Below are 18,678 nucleotides of genomic sequence, written 5' to 3'. Positions count from 1 at the left end.
AAAAGACCCTGAATCTGGGAAAGATTGAAGATGGGATGAGAAGGGGATGACAGAGGATGAGATTGTTGGATGGCATCACCAACTCGATGGACATGAGTTTGAGTGAACTCCGGGAGTTGGTGATGGACAGGGAGGCCTGGAATGCTGTGATTCATGGGGTCGCAAAGAGTCGGACATGACTGAGCGACTGAACTGAGATGAACTGAAAGTAAAAGAATGCAGAAAGTTAAACCTTGAAAACACAGAGCTACACTAGCTATTAATGTCAGACTAAGCAGATATCTTTAAGCTGATCACCGAAGAATTGATCCTTTTGAACTGTGGTGCTGGAGAAGACTCCTTGGAGAGTCCCTTGGACTGCAAGGAGATCCAACCAGTCCATTCTAGAGGAGATCAATCCTGGGTGTTCATTGGAAGGACTTATGCTAAAGCTGAAACTCCAATACTTTGGCCACCTCATGCAACGGGTTGACTCACTGGAAAAGACTCTGATGCTGGGAGCGATTGGGGGTAGGAGGAGATGGGGATGACAGAGAATGAGGTGGCTGGATGGCATCACCGACTCGATGGACATGAGTTTGAGTGAACTCCGGGAGTTGGTGATGGACAGGGAGGCCTTTCGTGTTGTGGTTCATGGGGTCGCTAAGAGTCAGACACGACTGAGCGACTGAACTGAACTGAAAGCAGATATCAGAATGAGGATTATTGTTAGTAATTAAAAGGGTCATTACATGTGATTGTTTCCGGCTTATGTCACTGAATGTTTTCGGGATCAAACCATGTAAGTGTTGTTCAGTCACTCAGTCGTGTCTTACTGTGTGACTCCATGAACTGCAGCACGCCAGGCCTCCCTGTCCATCACTGTCTGCCAGAGCTTTCTCAAAGTCATGTCCATTGAGTCGGTGATGCCATCCAACCATCTCATCCTCTTCGTCCCCTTCTCTCCCGCCTTCAATCTTTCCCAGCATCAGGGTCTTTTCCAATGAGTCAGTTCTTTGCATCAGGTGGCCAAAGTATTGGAGCTTCAGCTTCAGCATCAGTCCTTCCAGTGAGTATTCAGGGTTGATCACCTTTAGGATTGACTGGTTTCATTTCCTTGAAGTGCAAGGGACTATTAGAGTCTTTCCCAACACCACAGTTCAGAAGCATCAGTTCTTTGGCACTCACTGTTCTTTATGATTCAACTCTGACATCTGTACATGACTACTGGAAAAACCGCAGCTTTGACTAGATGGACCTTTGTCAGCAAAGTGATGTCTCTGCTTTTTAATATGCTGTTAAGGTTTGTCATTGCTTTGTTTTCTAAGAGCAAGCGTATTTTAATTTCATCACTGTAGTTACCACGTGCAGTGATTTTGGAGCCCAAGAAAATAAAGTATGTCACTGTTTGCATTTTTCCCCATCTATTTACATGAAGTGATGGGACTGGATACTGTTATCTCAGTTTTTTGATTGTTGAACTTTAAGCCAGCTTTTTCAGTCTCCTCTTATACTTTCATCAAGAGGCTCTTTAGTTCTTCTTCACCTTCTACCATAAGGGTGGTGTCATCTGCATATCTGAGGTTATTGATATTTTTCCCAGCAATCTTGATTCCAGCTTGTGCTTCCTCCAGCCCAGTGTTCCTCATGATGTACTCTGTGTGTAAGTTAAAGAAGCACAGTGACATTGCACAGCCTTTATAGACTTCTTTCCCAATTTTGAATCATTCCATTGTTTATGTCTGGTTCCAACTTGCTTCTTGACTGGTGTACAGGTTTATCAAGAGGCAGGTAAGGTGGTCTGATATTCTCATCTCTTTAATAATTTCCCATAGCCTGTTATGATCCACACATTCAAAGGGTTTAGTGTAATCAGTGAAGAAGAAGTAGAAAGTAGCTTATAAAAATAATCTTATTAATAACCAAAGCAAGATAATTATATATGGAAATAAAAAGTTAGGAACACATTTATTTATTATTCCACCAAAGAAAAATTTCAAATTATTTCAAAGGATTTCAACACTCTCCGACATAAATCACAGCAGGATTTCAGTTTTGAGATCTTCATGTGGACTACCTTAGAATTAAGTATACAGGTGTCTTTCTCTTTTTTCAGATTATCCTATGATCTGTTTCCTAAATGACCTCTTAGCTTCCTTCTTGCCCCTCTCCCAATTATTTAGTCTTCACATCGGATCAGTTCAGTCACTCAGTCGTGTCCAAGTCTTTGCGACCCTTTGAATCACAGCACACCAGGCCTCCCTGTCCATCACCAACTCCCTGAGTTCACCCAAACTCATGTCCATCGTGTCGGTGATGCCATCCAGCCATCTCATCCTGTTGTCCCCTTCTCCTCCTGTCCCCAATCCCTCCCAGCATCAGTCTTTTCCAGTGAGTCAACTCTTTGCATGAGGTGGCCAAAGTATTGGAGTTTCGGCTTTAGCATCAGTCCTTCCAATGAACACCCAGGACTGATCTCCTTTAGGATGGACTGGTTGGATCTCCTTGCAGTCCAAAGGACTCTCAAGAGTCTTCTCCAGCACCACAGTTCAAAACATCAATTCCTCGGTGCTCAGCTTTCTTCACAGTCCAACTCTCACATCCATACATGACCACAGGAAAAACCATAGCCTTGACTAGGCGGACCTTTGTTGGCAAAGTGATGTCTCTGCTTTTCAATATGCTGTCTAGGTTGGTCATAACTTTCCATCCCGGAGGTAAGTGTCTTAATTTCATGGCTGCAGTCACCATCTGCAGTGATTTTAGAGCCCAAAAAAATAAAGTCTGAATGTGCTTCCACTGTTTCCCCATCTATTTCCCATGAAGTAATGGGACCAGATGCCATGATCTTAGAGCTCTAAGCCAACTTTTTCACTCTTCTCTTTCACTTTCCTCAAGAGACTTTTGAGTTCCTCTTCACTTTCTGCCATAAGGGTGGTGTCATCTGCATATCTGAGGTTATTGATATTTCTCCCGGCAATCTTGATTCCAGCTTGTGCTTCTTCCAGCCCAGCGTTCCTCATGGTGTACTCTGCATATAAGTTAAATAAGCAGGGTGACAAGATACAGCCTTGACGTACTCCTTTTCCTATTTGGAACCAGTCTGTTGTTCCATGTCCAGTTCTAACTGTTGCTTCCTGACCTACATATAGGTTTCTCAAGAGGCAGGTCAGGTGGTCTGGTATTCCCATCTCTTTCAGAATTTTCCACAGTTCATTGTGATCCACACAAAGACTTTGGCATAGTCAATAATACAGAAATAGGTGTTTCTCTGGAACTCTGTTGTTTTTTCCATGATCCAACGGATGTTGCCGATTTGATCTCTGGTTCTTCTGCCCTTTCTAAAACCAGCTTGAACATCTGGAAGTTCACGGTTCACGTATTGCGAAAGCCTGGCTTGGAGAATTTTGAGCATGACTTTACTAGCGTGTGAGATGAGCACAATTCTGCAGTAGTTTGAGCATTCTTTGGCATTGCTTTTCTTTGGGATTGGAATGAAAGCTGACCTTTTCTGGTCCTGTGGCCACTGCTGTGTTTTCCAAATTTGCTGGCATATTGAGTGCAGCACTTTCACAGCATCATCTTTCAGGATTTGAAATAGCTCAATTGGAATTCCATCACCTCCACTAGCTTTGTTCGTAGTGATGCTTTCTGGCACACTTGACTTCACATTCCAAGAAATCTGGCTCTAGGTCAGTGATCACACCATTGTGATTAACTTGGTCATGAAGATCTTTTTTGTACAGTTCTTCTGTGTATTCCTGCCACCTCTTCTTAATATCTTCTGCTTCTGTTTAGGTCCATACCATTTCTGTCCTTTATCGAGCCCATCTTTGCATGAAATGTTCGCTTGGTATCTCTAATGTTCTTGAAGAGATCTCTTGTCTTTCCTGTCCTGTTGTTTTCCTCTATTTCTTTGCATTGATCACTGAGGAAGGCTTTCTTATCTCTCCTTGCCTTTCTTTGGAACTCTGCATTCAGATGCTTATATCTTTCCTTTTCTCCTTTGCTTTTCGCTTCTCTTTTTTTCACAGCTATTTGTAAGGCCTCCTCAGACAGCCATTTTGCTTTTGGGCTTTTCTTTTCCATGGGGATGATCTTGGTCCCTGTCTCCTGTACAGTGTCATGAACTTCCATCCATAGTTCATCAGGCACTCTATCTATCAGATCTAGTCCCTTAAATCTATTTCTCACTTCCACTGTATAATCATAGGGGATTTGATTTAGGTCATATCTGAATGGTCTAGTGGTTTCCTACTTTCTTCAATTTAAGTCTGAATTTGGCAATAGGAGTTCATGATCTGAGCCACAGTCAGCTCCCTGTCTTGTTTTTGCTGACTGTATAAAGCTTCTCCATCTTTGGCTGCAAAGAATATAATCAGTCTGACTTCAGTGTTGACTATTTGGTGATGTCCATGTGTGGTCTTTTCTTGTGTTGTTGGAAGAGGGTGTTTGCTATGACTAGTGCGTTCTCTTTGCAAAACGCTATTAGCCTTTGCCCTGCTTCATTCCGTACTCCAAAGCCAAACTTGTCTGTTACTCCAGGTGTTTCTTGACTTCCTACTTTTGCATTCCAGTCCCCTATAATGAAAAGGACATCTTTTTTGGGTGTTAGTTCTAAAAGATCTTGTAGGTCTTCATAGAACCGTTCAGCTTCTTCAGCGTTACTGTTTGGGACATAGGCTTGGATTACTGTAATATTGAATGGTTTGCCTTGGAATCGAACAGAGATCATTCTGTCATTTTTGTGATTGCATCCAAGTAGTTTGATATTAATTTAAGATTAATCCAAGTCTTCACATAGCAGCTAAAATAATGATTTCCAAAGGTGGGGTGGATATTCTTTTTTATCGTTTTGGAACTTTACGCTGTTTTCTCCTTGTGCCTCTAAAGTCCCACTTCCTCCCCTTCTGCCCGAGTTCCCTGGCTCCTCCCCTTTCGGTCGGGGACTGTTTCTGTCTCACGCGCCATTGTTCAGTAGGTTGTATCACTTTATTCTGTAACATCTTTGAGGTTGTAGTGTACATTGCTGTGACTGTCCGTCTCTGCTGATCTGTCAGCTGCCCCCAGATCTCAGGAGTGGGTTTTGAGCTTCTTTTTTCCACCGTATCACTGGTGCTAAAATACAATAGGAGCTTAACAAGCGATCACAGCAAGAACTTTTTCCATTGGGAGAGCTACCCTGAGATCCAGGTGCACAGCTAGAATTTTGAATTACTACATAAAGACATGTATTGACTAGGCCCATTTGCCATTTGTTTAGATAACTGTTTGGTTGGATAAAATGATCAGTAAATAACTGCTTTGAATAATGTATTTAATACTGTATAAGCATAGCTGAATTTGGTGTGTTACACGTTTCCTAGCAAATTTAAAGGAGTCACCATTTAAAAAATACTCCTAGTTATTATGTATGGTTCAGAAATTATCTCCCCTAAAAAATAGACTTTATCATAAAATGATAAACAGAAATCAGTTTGAATATTTAGAATTCTTCTTTAAAGTGAGAGTTTAGTACAATTATTTAATACTAAGATAAAATAACTTATGAAATAGAGCAGTTTTATGGATCAGTTGGCCTTCCCAGGTGGCACTGGTGGTGCCAGTGCGGGAGATGTCAGAGACGTGAGTTCGATCCCTGGGTCAGGAAGGTCCCCTGGGGGAGGGCACAGTAACCCTCCCCAGTGTTCCTGCCTGGAGAATCCCACGGATAGAGGAGCCCTGCGGGCCACAGTCCATAGTGTCCCAGAGTAGGACACGACTGAAGCGACTCAGCACACATGCGTGTGTCAGTTAAAATATTTTTGAAGTTTTTACTTTGAAGGAAATGGTAAACACTTGAAAATTTTTGATATAGTATTTGAAGATTTAGATTACTAGATTTAATGTGATTTAGTTTAGTAAATTGTTTTAAAAAATAAAGATAGGTTTGAGAATGTTTACCCTTGGTTCTTTGTCTGAGCTTTGGGACTTTGTAGTTAAAGTGCCCGTTATGCTTTTTAAGTAGATCTTTGGTATAAGAACTTGTTCAGTTAGCTGCCATTTAAAAGATATATTAATGGTTTACCCTAGCTTGTGGATGGTAATTTATATCCTTTAAATGGTTCCACTTTAGTTTTTTATACCAAAAAGGGAGATATTTAATATTAAGTACATGAGGTTAATGGTGTCTTTACATTTTATGAGGTCATGTCTACTTGATGTCAAACAGTTTTAAAGGTTCTTGCACTGATTGTAATCAGTAGTGAAAATGAGAATTGCTGAAAGGAGTTTGTCGTATATAAAAAGATACTTCATTTTTTATACATTGAAGAGAAGGATGTTTAATATGCATATTTTATAGTTATTAACAATATACATATTTTATATTTATAAAGATTTAAGTGAAATAGAACTTCAATAGCAAATGTACTCTAGCAAATAATGTGTAAGTAACTTTTGCTGTATTATTTACACACTGGACAGGTAATTTGATTTCAGGTTTAGAATTCCTTTTGTGTCAGTTAGATTGTCTTTGAAAAGCTACTGTTTTTGTTTATTTTTTAAAAATAAGTATTTTATTAAAACTTGTGTTAGGACTTGTAGCAAATCTAAAAGTGTTGGTCAGAATTTAAAGTAAGTCATTATTTGTATTTTTGTTAAGGAAAAATGTAGCAAAGGGCAAAGTGTAGAGTAATCTCTTGGCCTTGATAGTCTTTGCACATTATAAACATGGAAAAATACTTTCAAGTATTCTTTGTCAACACATTTACTTTAAAGGAAGCTCTTTTTAAACTCTGTTTTGTTGTTTCTCTGCTTACTGTGAATGCCTTTTGTAATGTCTGCATCATAGCACTGGCATTAATTGTGTAGCTCTTCAGTAGGAACATACTTTTGAAGCCCAGGTGGCCCCCAGGGGGACCACGTGGGCCAATAGCAGCATTCTGCTGGGCATTTCCACTGTGCACCCTCCCGGGTAATCACTTCATCGAACTGAGAACACAGTGTAATGTGCAGAATTGGCATACCTCAAAGCAGCACTCTGCTATTGCCGGAAAATGTGGTCAATTTGTGCCTTATTGATAGCTGATAGCAAATGAAGATACATGAGACGCAGTCCCTATTTGAGATAAATTAAACTGCTGAAACTGCAATACTTTGGCCACCTCATGCGACGAGTTGACTCACTGGAAAAGACTCTGATGCTGGGAAAGGTTGGGGGCGGGAGGAGAAGGGGACGACCGAGAAGGAGATGGCTGGATGGCATCACCGACTCTGTGGACATGAGTTTGGGTGAACTCCGGGAGTTGGTGATGGACAGGGAGGCCTGGCGTGCTGTGATTCATGGGGTCGCGGAGAGTTGGACACGACTGAGCGACTGAACTGAACTGAACTGAAACTGCCTTTTGTAAGAGATTATTACTTTAGCAGTGTAAAAGTTTATTTTTTACTAGGAAAGATTTTTGTATCATCATAGTAATCTAGGAAACCCTTGACAATAAAGGGTGTTGGATCCCACTCACAGGTCTCTCAGACTTGTCCATGTCTCCAGTCTTCTCTCCCACAGACACACCACATATACACACACAGATACACACCCTGAAAACCTGTCCCCAGGGGATTTGGATTATCAGCATGCTCATGAGCTTGGTCTGACCTGGTCCTTTCCTTCTTTACTGTAGATGTGGATGGTAGGACCCAAAGAGGTTAATTTTCCATTGGAATTCTCTTGACTTTATTGATTACTGGTCTACTTTGTTTTTTTCTGAAACATCAAGCAGCTTTAAGTCAACAGCTTTAAGACAACAATATGCCTGAAAATGACAATGATAAAAAATAAAGATACTAGCTGCTGCTACTGAGTCACTTCAGTCGTGTCCGACTCTGTGTGACCCCATAGACGGAAGCCCACCAGGCTCCCCCATCCCTGGGATTCTCCAGGCAAGAACACTGGAGTGGGTATTTGAGTGTTATTACATGTTAATTTAAATTCTGTATAAAAGTTATCCTTATGATTATCTTTAGAATTAGGCCTTGTTTCAGTTCTGTCTCAGTATCTGATGAATTCTTCTTAAAGCGTATTTTATTCTGATACATGTATAGTATTGTATGGGGTTCCTTGGTGGCTCAGTGTTAAAGAACTTGTTTGCCAATGTGGGAGCCGCAGGTTTGATCCCTGTGTCAGGAAGATCCCCTGGAGAAGGAAATGGCAACCCACTCCAGTGTTCTTGCCTAGGAAATCCCATGGACAGAGGAGCCTGGTAGGCTGTATAGTCCATGGGATCACAAAGAGTTAGACACAATTTAGCAACTACAGGACAACAGTAATATTGTATACTACGCTATGCTATATGTGGCAGCTTCAGTTTATTACTAGATTGACCATAGTTTAATTCTTTATCCATCTGCATTTTATCAGCAGCAAGAAATATTTATATGTATTCAGCTCATGCGTTCAGTTCAGTTCAGTTCAGTCGCTCAGTCGTGTCCAACTCTTCAAGACTCTCATTTTACTTAATTTTACTATTTCTCCACTCTCAATGTGTGGTATTATCATCAGCAAGGATATTAAAAGAATACCACAAATGTTGCACAATAGAATACCACAAAAGAATATCACAAATGTTGTATAATTCATAGAATAAACTTTTCTTAATTATAAATTTTATCATAAATAATGCTTTTTAATTACTAAGAAGAGCTATAATTTCCAGTTATTTAAATTATGAATAAGTTTATTCTCTTTATATAGAACTAATAGACTTCTACTTTTACTCCTTCACTGGACACAGTATTTTGAGCACATTCACTGATAAAAGCATCCATAAAAAGACAGCTGCCGCTCACTGAGGTCCTGGGTTGTGCTGGTGCTGTGCTGAGCATTTTCCTTGCACTCATCTAATTTTCATGACCATGTTTTGTGCTGTAAACTGTTATCATGTTCATTTTGCAGACGAGGAAACTGAAATATTGAAGTTAAGTTAGAGGGAAAATAAATGGTGGAGTATGTACTCAGGTCTTTCCTGCCATGTTTTAATACCTCTTCTTCACAATTTCATTAAACTGAATGTGGCAGTTTGATTTTACCAATTCATTGTTTTTCCCCCTGGAAATTGCTTTAAAGTTTAATCAGAGATCATCATCAGAGTTTTTTTAAGAAAGATTTTTACAACCACGGTGTTCATAAAGATCCTACCTACATATTTATTTCTTTGTCTTTCTACCTTTAGACACTCATATTTGCTTTTATTATACTTAAGAATTTTCCAGTTTTTTCAGTAATTGACTTCTAGCCTTATTCCTTTGTAGTTAGTCAAGATATTTTGTATGAATTCAGTCTTTTTAACTGTATTGAAACTTGTGTTATGGCTTAACATATGGTATTTCCTGTACAGTGTTCCATGGGCATTGAGAAGATTGTGTATTCTGTGGTTGGCTAGTGTCTTAACATATGGTATTTCCTGTACAGTGTTCCATGGGCACTGAGAAGATTGTGTACTCTGTGGTTGGCTAGTGTCTTAACATATGGTACTTCCTGTACAGTGCTCCACGGGCATTGAGAAGATTGTGTGTTCTGCAGTTGGCTAGTGTTTTAACATATGGTACTTCCTGTACAGTGCTCCACGGGCATTGAGAAGATTGTGTGTTCTCTGGTTGGCTAGTGTCTTAACATATGGTATTTCCTGTACAGTGCTCCACGGGCATTGAGAAGATTGTGTGTTCTCTGGTTGGCTAGTGTCTTAACATATGGTATTTCCTGTACAGTGTTCCATGGGCATTGAGAAGATTGTGTGTTCTCTGGTTGGCTAGTGTCTTAACATATGGTATTTCCTGTACAGTGTTCCACGGGCATTGAGAAGATTGTGTATTCTGTGGTTGGCTAGTGTCTTAACATATGGTATTTCCTGTACAGTGCTCCACGGGCATTGAGAAGATTGTGTGTTCTCTGGTTGGCTAGTGTCTTAACATATGGTACTTCCTGTACAGTGCTCCACGGGCATTGAGAAGATTGTGTACTCTGTGGTTGGCTAGTGTCTTACGGGTCTGTTAGGTCTACTTGATTTGCGCTCTTGTTCAAGCCCTGCATTTCCTTATATTTCCTTGATCTCCTGTCTAGATGTCATGTCAACTTTTGTTGTAGAACTGTTTCTCCCTTCAGTTCTGTCAGTGTCTGCATCATATATTTCCATGTTCTGTTGTTTGGTACATACATGTTGCAATTGTTGTATCTTCTTCATGGTTTGATCCTTTCATCAATGTATAATGTCCTTCTTTGTCTAACAGTTTTCTTGTCTGTTGTAACAGTCTATTTTGTCTAATATTAGTGTAGCCAAGTATCTCTCTCTCTCTTTTTTTTTTTCTTTTGGTTATTTTTACATGAAATATCTTTCCTATCCTTTTACTTTGGTTCTAAAATGAGTCTCTTGTAGACAACATATAGTTAATTGTGGATTCTCTAAATGCATATTTTTCTAATCTCAGCCTTTTGAATGAAATGTTAATCCATTTACATTTAAGGTAACTGCTGATGAAAAGAACTTCTGCCATTTTGCTGTTATTTTTCTGTATGTTTTATATCTTATTTCCTCTCATTGCCTCCACTACTGCTTTTTCTTGTGTTTGGTTGTGTGTTTTTGTTTTGTAGTGACCATTTTTTGTTCCCTTCTTATTCCTGTTGTGTAATTTTTTATATACGTTCTTTGTGACTGTCATAGGGATCACACTTAAATCCTAAATTTTTAAAAATCAGCTTCAAATTGATAACTCTGTAGCATACAAAATATGTGCTGCTATACTGCTCTGACCTTTTCCCTTTTAATGTTGTGTGATAAATTATTTTTATACATTGTTGCTCAGTTGTATCAATTTATAATTATTTTTATCCATTTATTTTTTTATATCCTGTAGGAAACCAAGTTTGACATCACAAATCTTAAATACTTTATACTGGCTTTATATTGCCTCACATATTTACCTTTACTAGAGATCTTTATTTTTTGTTACAACTTTGAGTTATTTTGGTATTCTTGCCTTTCAGCTTGAAAGTTTGCCATTAGCTTTTCTTTTAGTGTGTGTCTAGTCTCAGCTTTTGTGTTTCTAGAAATGTCTTAGAGTCTTCTCCTTCATTTTCAAATGAGTATTTTGGTAGGTACAAAATTCTTGATTGATAACCATTTTTTAAAAAGCAATTTAAAATCTATATAGATCATCCCATTCTTTTGGCCTGCATGTTTTCTGGTGAGAAATTAACTATTAATCTTACTGAGGATTCTCTGTTGTGACAAAGTACTTCTCTGTTTCTTCCTTCAGGAATCTCTGCTTGTTTTGTCTTAGAATGGTTTGCCTATAATGTGTCTTGATGTGGGTCTCTGAGTGAACCCTGCCTGCATTTAAACTGAGTCTCTGGGCTGTGTAGGTCTCTGCTCTCCATCTGATTTGGAAGGTTTTTCACGTGTCTCCTCGGGTGTTCTTCCTGCCTGTCTCTCTCTGTCACGTCCGCGAGGGGCTCTGCTTGATGCTGTTACACACATCTCCTGGGGTGTGGTCACCTTTCTTCACTCCTCAGACTCCCTAATTTCAATTGTCTTTGTTCAGATTTGTTATTTCTGTCTTCTGCCTGCTCACACCTGTGGTTGAGCCCCTCTAGTGAATTTTTCAATTGAATTATTGTGTTTTTCAGCTTCATAAATTATATTTCCTTTTATACTTTCTACCTCTCTGTTGATATCATTTTGTTGATTTGCTACATTTTTCCCCCTTTTATTTGGTCTTTTTTTTTGCTCTTTGGACATCTTTAAGACAGTTGTTTCAAAATCTTTGTCTAGTAAATCCAGTAATTTCTCCGGGATAGTTTCCATCCATTTATTTTCATTCCTTAGGTGAGCCGTATTTCTTATTCCTTTGTATGCTTCATGATTTTGTTGTTGTTGACAATGTGATATTTGTACATTTTTATTCAAAAATCAGGTTCTCCAGAAATCAGATTCTCTCTGTCTCCTGGGTTTGCTGTTTTCCATGTTCTTGAATATTACCTTAGTCCATTTATTTACTCTCTCTCCTGGAACATTTTTACTTTTGCAAAGTCTTATTCTTTGACATTGACGTCTTAGGTTGTGTTTCGTGAGGATTTTCACAGAAATTTTTTGAATGCCAGGAGCTAAAAAAAGAACAACAGAACCCCAAACCTCTCCTTGCCTTTGCAGACTGTTTCTGCTACAACAGTCCATCATTTAGGCAGGCTTGCACTCCTCCTAGTGGCTAGCTTCATGTGGAAACTTACAGTTTTCTCAGTTTCTGTATCATCATGCATCTTGCCCTGAGCATGTGTGTAGCCTTCTATACTACCCTATATGCACAGGTTCTTTTGAATGTCCTAATTTCTCAAAGAAACTTGCTAATTTTCTTCCCAGGTCCTGGGTGGTCTGTTTTATGATTTGATTGTACTCTTTTGCCCCAGGTGTCTGCTGGCTCTTAATTTGACTTGCAGTGTGTTCAAGAGCAAACAAAACCTGCCTTTTTTTTTTTTTTTTCTTGTTTATCAGTTGGATGAAAGCGGAGATAAACATCTTCAGTCAGCTCTTCAGGCAGTTCCGAACACATCAGCACTGATTTACGTGGTGTTCTACAGATATGGTCTTTTCTGCTCCCCCTGGGACCAGGTGCAGTTTGCCCACACTGGGAACTAGCTTTCATGTCCACAACTGCTGCTGATCTCGGATAAGGGCAGAACAAAACCCCACAAAGCTGTCAGGTTGCCTTTTTCTTGACTTCTTGTTCATTTGGTTCTGATTGATCTTCAGCTATTTCCAAAGTCAGTACAAACTTTGTTCTGACAGTTCTTGTTTTCTGGTATTTCTGTTGGAAGATGAGAATTTAGAGTTGTATATTCTGCTACTCTGCTGATGTCATTTTCCTTTCTTTTAAAAAAAAATTCTGTTTAATATTTAACAGGAATAACAAAATTATTATCTTCTTAAATTAAAATTGTCCACTTAGTGTTATTTATTTCAAATAGTTGCTGTGCATTTTTTTACATCCGAGTTTCATTATCTAATTTAATAATCTGAAAATATTATGTAGAGAACTAAATATGCCTATTAAATCATTAGAATTTAGACAGATTAACAATAGAGAAAATGAATAAGTATTAAATAAACAAATTTCCTACATTTGTTTGAGCACCAGCTCTTAAACCTAAATGTGTGGTCCTAGATTTTCAGCATAAATAATTGACTTAGCATATTATTTACCTGATTCTTAAAATAACGTAATAGTCTTTGTGGCTACTGTTTCCATAGACAATACTGTTATTATCCTTTGCCTTAACTGTATGTCAACACATGCATATACTTAATTTATAGATTTTTTTTGGTATCATTCACTTTGAATGGGATTTTAAGTTTAAGTAGAACATTTCAGTAGTTATCCTCATTCATTTAAAAAACTCACACAGTTTTAGGTGTTTACACTATTCATTTATGCCATATTATCCATCATAACTAAAAATGTGGCTACCCATAGCTTTGTTTTCAACTTAGTTTAACCAAATATTTTCCCATTACTATTAATAATTTATCACACACACTTGATGACATTTCTCTAACAATTCAGAAGTCAGCCTTTTTTAAATTATGTAGTACTTTTTAGCATTCATACCTAGTGTGATATGATACCCTAAATTTTGATTTTTTTTTATGTATAAGCTGAAGGCACAGTTGAGTGGATGTGCTCGTTTATAGCATTTTTCTGCTTGCTTTTAATCTAACCAAGTTTAAAGTCTTGGTCCTCCCTTACAAAGCAGATGTTTATGTGTTAAAAGCTCTATTGAAATCTATTGTAAACCTTCACTGAGCATGATTTCAGCACTGCACAGATACTGTAAATGCTCTTAGCTCAACCTGACTGCAATAAAAGCTAAAAAGGAGTCCAAATTTAATTTATTCTATTTTTGAAATTTAAATAATCATTATACATATTATGGTTTTAACAAGTTAGATACATATATGTTAAAGAATTACAAACAGAAAATACTATATACTCTGTATCCTCATTAAAAACAATATAGCTATGAGCATTTTTTTTTCAAATCAGGCAACTTTGTTTAATTATAAATGTTGTGAACTCATTTTACAAAGTTTCTTACCAATTAATGAGAAATGAATGTGTTATGTAAATTTCAAACTGTAATGGTCACAGGTAATTGATGAACTGTTCCTATAAATATATACATTGTACAGTCTTATGAATATATATAGAGAGAGCAGCACACAAACTTTATATGTTATTTATTTTATATAATTTGTATATATATTTAAAATTTACTCAGTAAATATATAAAGTTAATTTTTGGTTAGTTTACATTAAATATTGAAAACACCTTAAAATAACAATTGTATTTTTAAAGTTTACTCTGTTGTTTAAAATTACTTTTCAAGCAAGTGAAAGGATCTCACATTTTAAAACACATTTGTTCTGTTAGATCGTTGAAAGGTATTTGTGTGAGAGTACTTTAATGCGTTTTCGTGCACGTGCAGGTGTGTGTCTGTGAGAGAGAGACGGAAGGTGGGAAGGAGAGAAGGGAAGATCTGAAAACAACCATGTGTCTTTGTTACAATTACAGCCACCTGACAACTTAGTTCAAGAAGCAGAGAAGCAAGGAAGAACATCATATTAAACTCTCTTGCACCCTCTATTGTTACTTTTGAGGAACACTACATTTACCTTCCCGTGGTTGTAATGACATTAGATTTATTAAAGTTTCTGATAAAATTAATACTTAATTTACTGTACTTACCTCCAAACTATGTTGACAGTAAAGTAGCATTTGTTTTTAATTCTTAGGTTGTTTTTTTCTTGTGACACAATATGTTTTTACTGTATAACAGCTTAAATGAAATCTGAACTTTTCTGTTCATCTTTTGATTTCTCCTAGTTACAACCAGTTTTAAGCTCCTCCAAGTGTTTCACACAAATGAAAATGTGCACTGAACATAGCACACTGTATATGTGATTTTCCAGGATTGTAAATCCTGCCTGTTCTTCTGTAAGCCTTTCGATTGTCAGTTTCTTTCCAAAATAAAATCTAGAGTGGTCCATACTAAAATTAAGAATTTATAACTGTAAGGAACAGATGTTTTCATAAACATTTGCTATAATTAATTTCAGCTAGAGAATTAAAGGAACAAAGCAGTTTTTCCCACTTCAAAACTTTATTACATTTTCCCCATGTAGCAAACTCTGAAATCTTTTCTCTAATATTGTTTAGAGAAACAATTGTACTCCTTATTTGGTATGTTTTTGAGAAAGAAAAACTGCTTTTTTTCCTTATTACCATCCTTTGAAGGTTACATTTAATGTGATATATTCATTTCCAAACAGGTATAAAATGAAGAAAACCTTTGTGATATATTTTGATGACAAAACTTTGGTGTTTACAAGACTGAAAATCTCTTAATTATTTGAAGTATTTTATATTTATTGTGACAATATAAGCAGAGGGCAAGAATATGCCATTGGTGAGACCTTATGTATTTAAGTAATCATAATCTTTTAAGAAGAAAACTCACATTCTAAATGTATGATATGGTACTTATTCTATACTGATTGTGGAACGTTTCACAGGAAATGTCTGCAAGCTGTTAATAACATGTGTTGTAGGAAATTTTCACTTAACAAGACAGAGGGAGACTAATTTTCCTTAAATCTTTTTAGTTTATTTATGATAAGGCTATTAATTTTTTTTGAAAAGCAAATGAATTATGTTGTGAGTCATCTTATGGTACCCATGTTTTCAAAGAATTAACAAAATATACTCAACTAGATTGATCTTAAACATTTAAGTGTTTTGGATTATTTTCTTTTATAAAATTTGGCAACATTTCAAATGCTGTAATCATTTTTAAGGTTTTTGTTTAATGAAAAAGAAAAGCCTGAAAGTGTATTTCGAAAAAAATGTAGACTTAAAAGTTCAGTAATTGACCTCAGACCACTTTCATTCTTTTAAATAATTTAGGTGCAACAGCAAAGATTTTGAAGAGAACCAACATTTTTAACTTATCTGTCAACTATAAAACATGCAAAGAAAAATAGGCAGATATCATTAAAATTGCATTTTAGCTTTCAAAAACCATTAATGAGCAGCATAATCATAGTAGTAAGGGTACCTTCAGTGCTGTATTCAGTTATTTAAAATAATCTCATTTCTAAATGGAAAGCTCTGTGATTACTATTTGACCTAACCAGGACTACTGTGATGTTCAGTGATACTTTAGAATGTTCAAGTCGATTAAAAGTATAAATAAAAGTTGGATAAATGATTAAATTATAAATAAATTTAAATGATAAATCATTTAAATATCTTAAAAGTGAATATAACCTGATATTTGAAATTTACATTATAAAATTTAGTCTAAAATGTAATCAGATTCTGATCTATTTGTTTCTAAGAATAAGTGATATATTTAACAGTAGTATCTGTGCTTTCATAAAAACTATACTTTTAAGTATATATTTAAAATTTTAAGCTAAAATTAAATTTCTTTCGATAATATATATTTTATATTGTAGCAGTTTTTTAAACTTACTTAGCAAATTTATTCTGTGATCTTTAAAATGATAGGTATAAATTTGTTCTAATCTGATTTTATGAATATGCTTGTATGGACAAGATTTTCTCCCTACAAGTTTGATGTTTTACATGAGGCAGAAATACCTTTAGATGCTGATTTTTTAAACAGGTGAGCTTTTGCCCAGTTAACACATGAAGTTTGGGGACGACTGCTGAGGTGCAGTAGAAGCTCTTAGAATGCATTTTCAGTCTCCACCCTTCACCTCTCTGCTCTCTGCAGACCCGATTCCTGGAGGGTAGCAGAGGAGGGGCCGGGGGAGGGGTCCAGGTCTGCCGAATGCTTGTTCCCTTCAGAGCTTCCACTGGACAGGACACCTTCATAAACAGTTGCCTTTTGTTCATAAGCATTAGTGTATGAATAAATGGTTTGCAAGGTTCGGTATTATGATTCATAGGAAGAAAATGTCTGTGTTATACTTCATGTGCTCCTATTCGTAGTTAATTTGTAATATTCCTATCCAAGTTACGAGTGGTGGTCTTACTCTATATTTTAGTGTCAAAATGGATTTTTGGTCTAAAGGGCTCTGATTACAAAAGCTATTTGGGGGAGAGATAAGGGAATATGTTTTCTGACTCAGTATACTGCGTGGAGCTGTCACACAGCAGCTTTTCAACTGAAATGTTCAGTTTTATAATCTCCATTATTTCAGTGTTTTTCTTTTCTTTTTTCCAGGAAATTCAAATCAAAATGGAAAAAGAACAAGTTCTTTAGACTCTGATGGGACTTTTAATTCCTATAGGTAGGTGATGAATACATAGCTATAAAATAAGATAATAAAATACCTAATCTTAAGATAACAAGGAACCTAAAACAAAATACCTAATCTTAGAGGCTGCTAATCTTAGAATAGTAAGGAACTGTAACCTATGCTTTAACAATGTGGCAAATACAAAGAATGCTGTGGTATAAGATTGTCCTGCAGACTTATCAGCTAGGTGGAGTTATTGTAAATATCTGTTGTTACCCTAGAGTACGATGATTAGAATGAATGCCCATGTATACACGTATTAAACTTCGTTATGGTCCATTTTGCTTTTGTTTTTCCAGTATATCTGTTACAGTACCGAAGGCTTCCTTTGTTTAAGTTTCCTGCTGATACCGAGTATATAAAATGTGATCCGCAGTTGCATTAAGTGCTATTGTTAATGTCCTGTTTGGCTCCTTTAACAAAATACCTTATAAATATTGGAGTTACCCAGTCCCTTCTTTGAGTGCTGAAGTGTAATAGAAAGCTTGGAATTGACGTATTAAATCATAGGTAGAATCTTCTATCCAAACATGTTGATCACACCTAAAAAGTAGACGAATATAAAAGATATTTACTTCTTTATTTATTGGCTGCACTGTGTGACTTGTGGGATCTCAGTTCTCCAAGCAGGGATTGAACCTGGGCCCCAGCAGTTTGAAAGGGCAGAATCCTAACCACTAGACCACCAGGGGAACTCCCTATAAAAGATACTTAAATAAATACTCATTTGGCATGTAACTGAGGAATGCTAAGATGATAATACATGTGAAATCTATGGTGGAAGTATCATTTTAGATATAAATACTGTTTAAAAAAACCCAAGACAAAAGGAAAATAAAGATGTATTTCAAAGGATGGAAAATCCATATGTATATATCAGCTTTATTGTTGAATTTCACAGCTACTTTTGTAGTTTAGCTAATTATAGTAACTAATGGACATAAAGTTAAGAGAAATGTGTTAATATGAAGGCACAGTGTTATCTTATAGTTTATTTTGTTCTTGAGTAGTTTGAAGATTAAAGTACCTTAGTATTATTGAATGATAATTGTACTTTGAAAATGAACTCCTAATGCAACTTTGCACAATAAATACTAATGTTGTTAACTAATATAGTTTTAATCAATGCCTGTCAGTGTTGTAATGTTAGCATATTAATTTATTGTTGTAATTAAAAAGGCAAGATAAAAAGCTCAGGTAGTACAGTATATAAAATGAGCTTTTAATAGTTGGCAGGCCAGTGCTGTTATTAAATAGTATTATAGTATTTAAGATGTGAAATGAATATTTTTCTACTGAGTAGGCAATAGCTCTTATAATATAATGAGCTTACTTGTGAATTTG

The 18,678-nt window shown here is 36.5% G+C and overlaps 1 protein-coding gene across 17 annotated transcripts in view; it reads left to right on the top strand.

Moving 5' to 3' along the window:
- TBC1D5 (TBC1 domain family member 5) overlaps nt 1–18,678 on the top strand; it is a 623,629-nt gene that overhangs the window by 283,994 nt on the left and 320,957 nt on the right. For all 17 annotated transcript variants that reach the window (XM_088835359.1, XM_088835371.1, XM_055416924.2 and 14 more), the window contains one exon: nt 17,259–17,325. In XM_088835359.1, coding sequence (XP_088691485.1) covers nt 17,259–17,325 — 67 coding nt within the window. The remainder of the gene's footprint in view (nt 1–17,258; nt 17,326–18,678) is intronic.

Source organism: Moschus berezovskii, chromosome 1, assembly GCF_049115385.1.
Source record: "Moschus berezovskii isolate FMDL1 chromosome 1, NW_MosBer_1.0, whole genome shotgun sequence".
Taxonomy (NCBI): Eukaryota; Metazoa; Chordata; class Mammalia; order Artiodactyla; family Moschidae; genus Moschus; species Moschus berezovskii.
The sequence above is the reverse complement of the archived record's forward strand: the minus strand, read 5'-3'. Positions and strand labels throughout refer to the sequence as shown.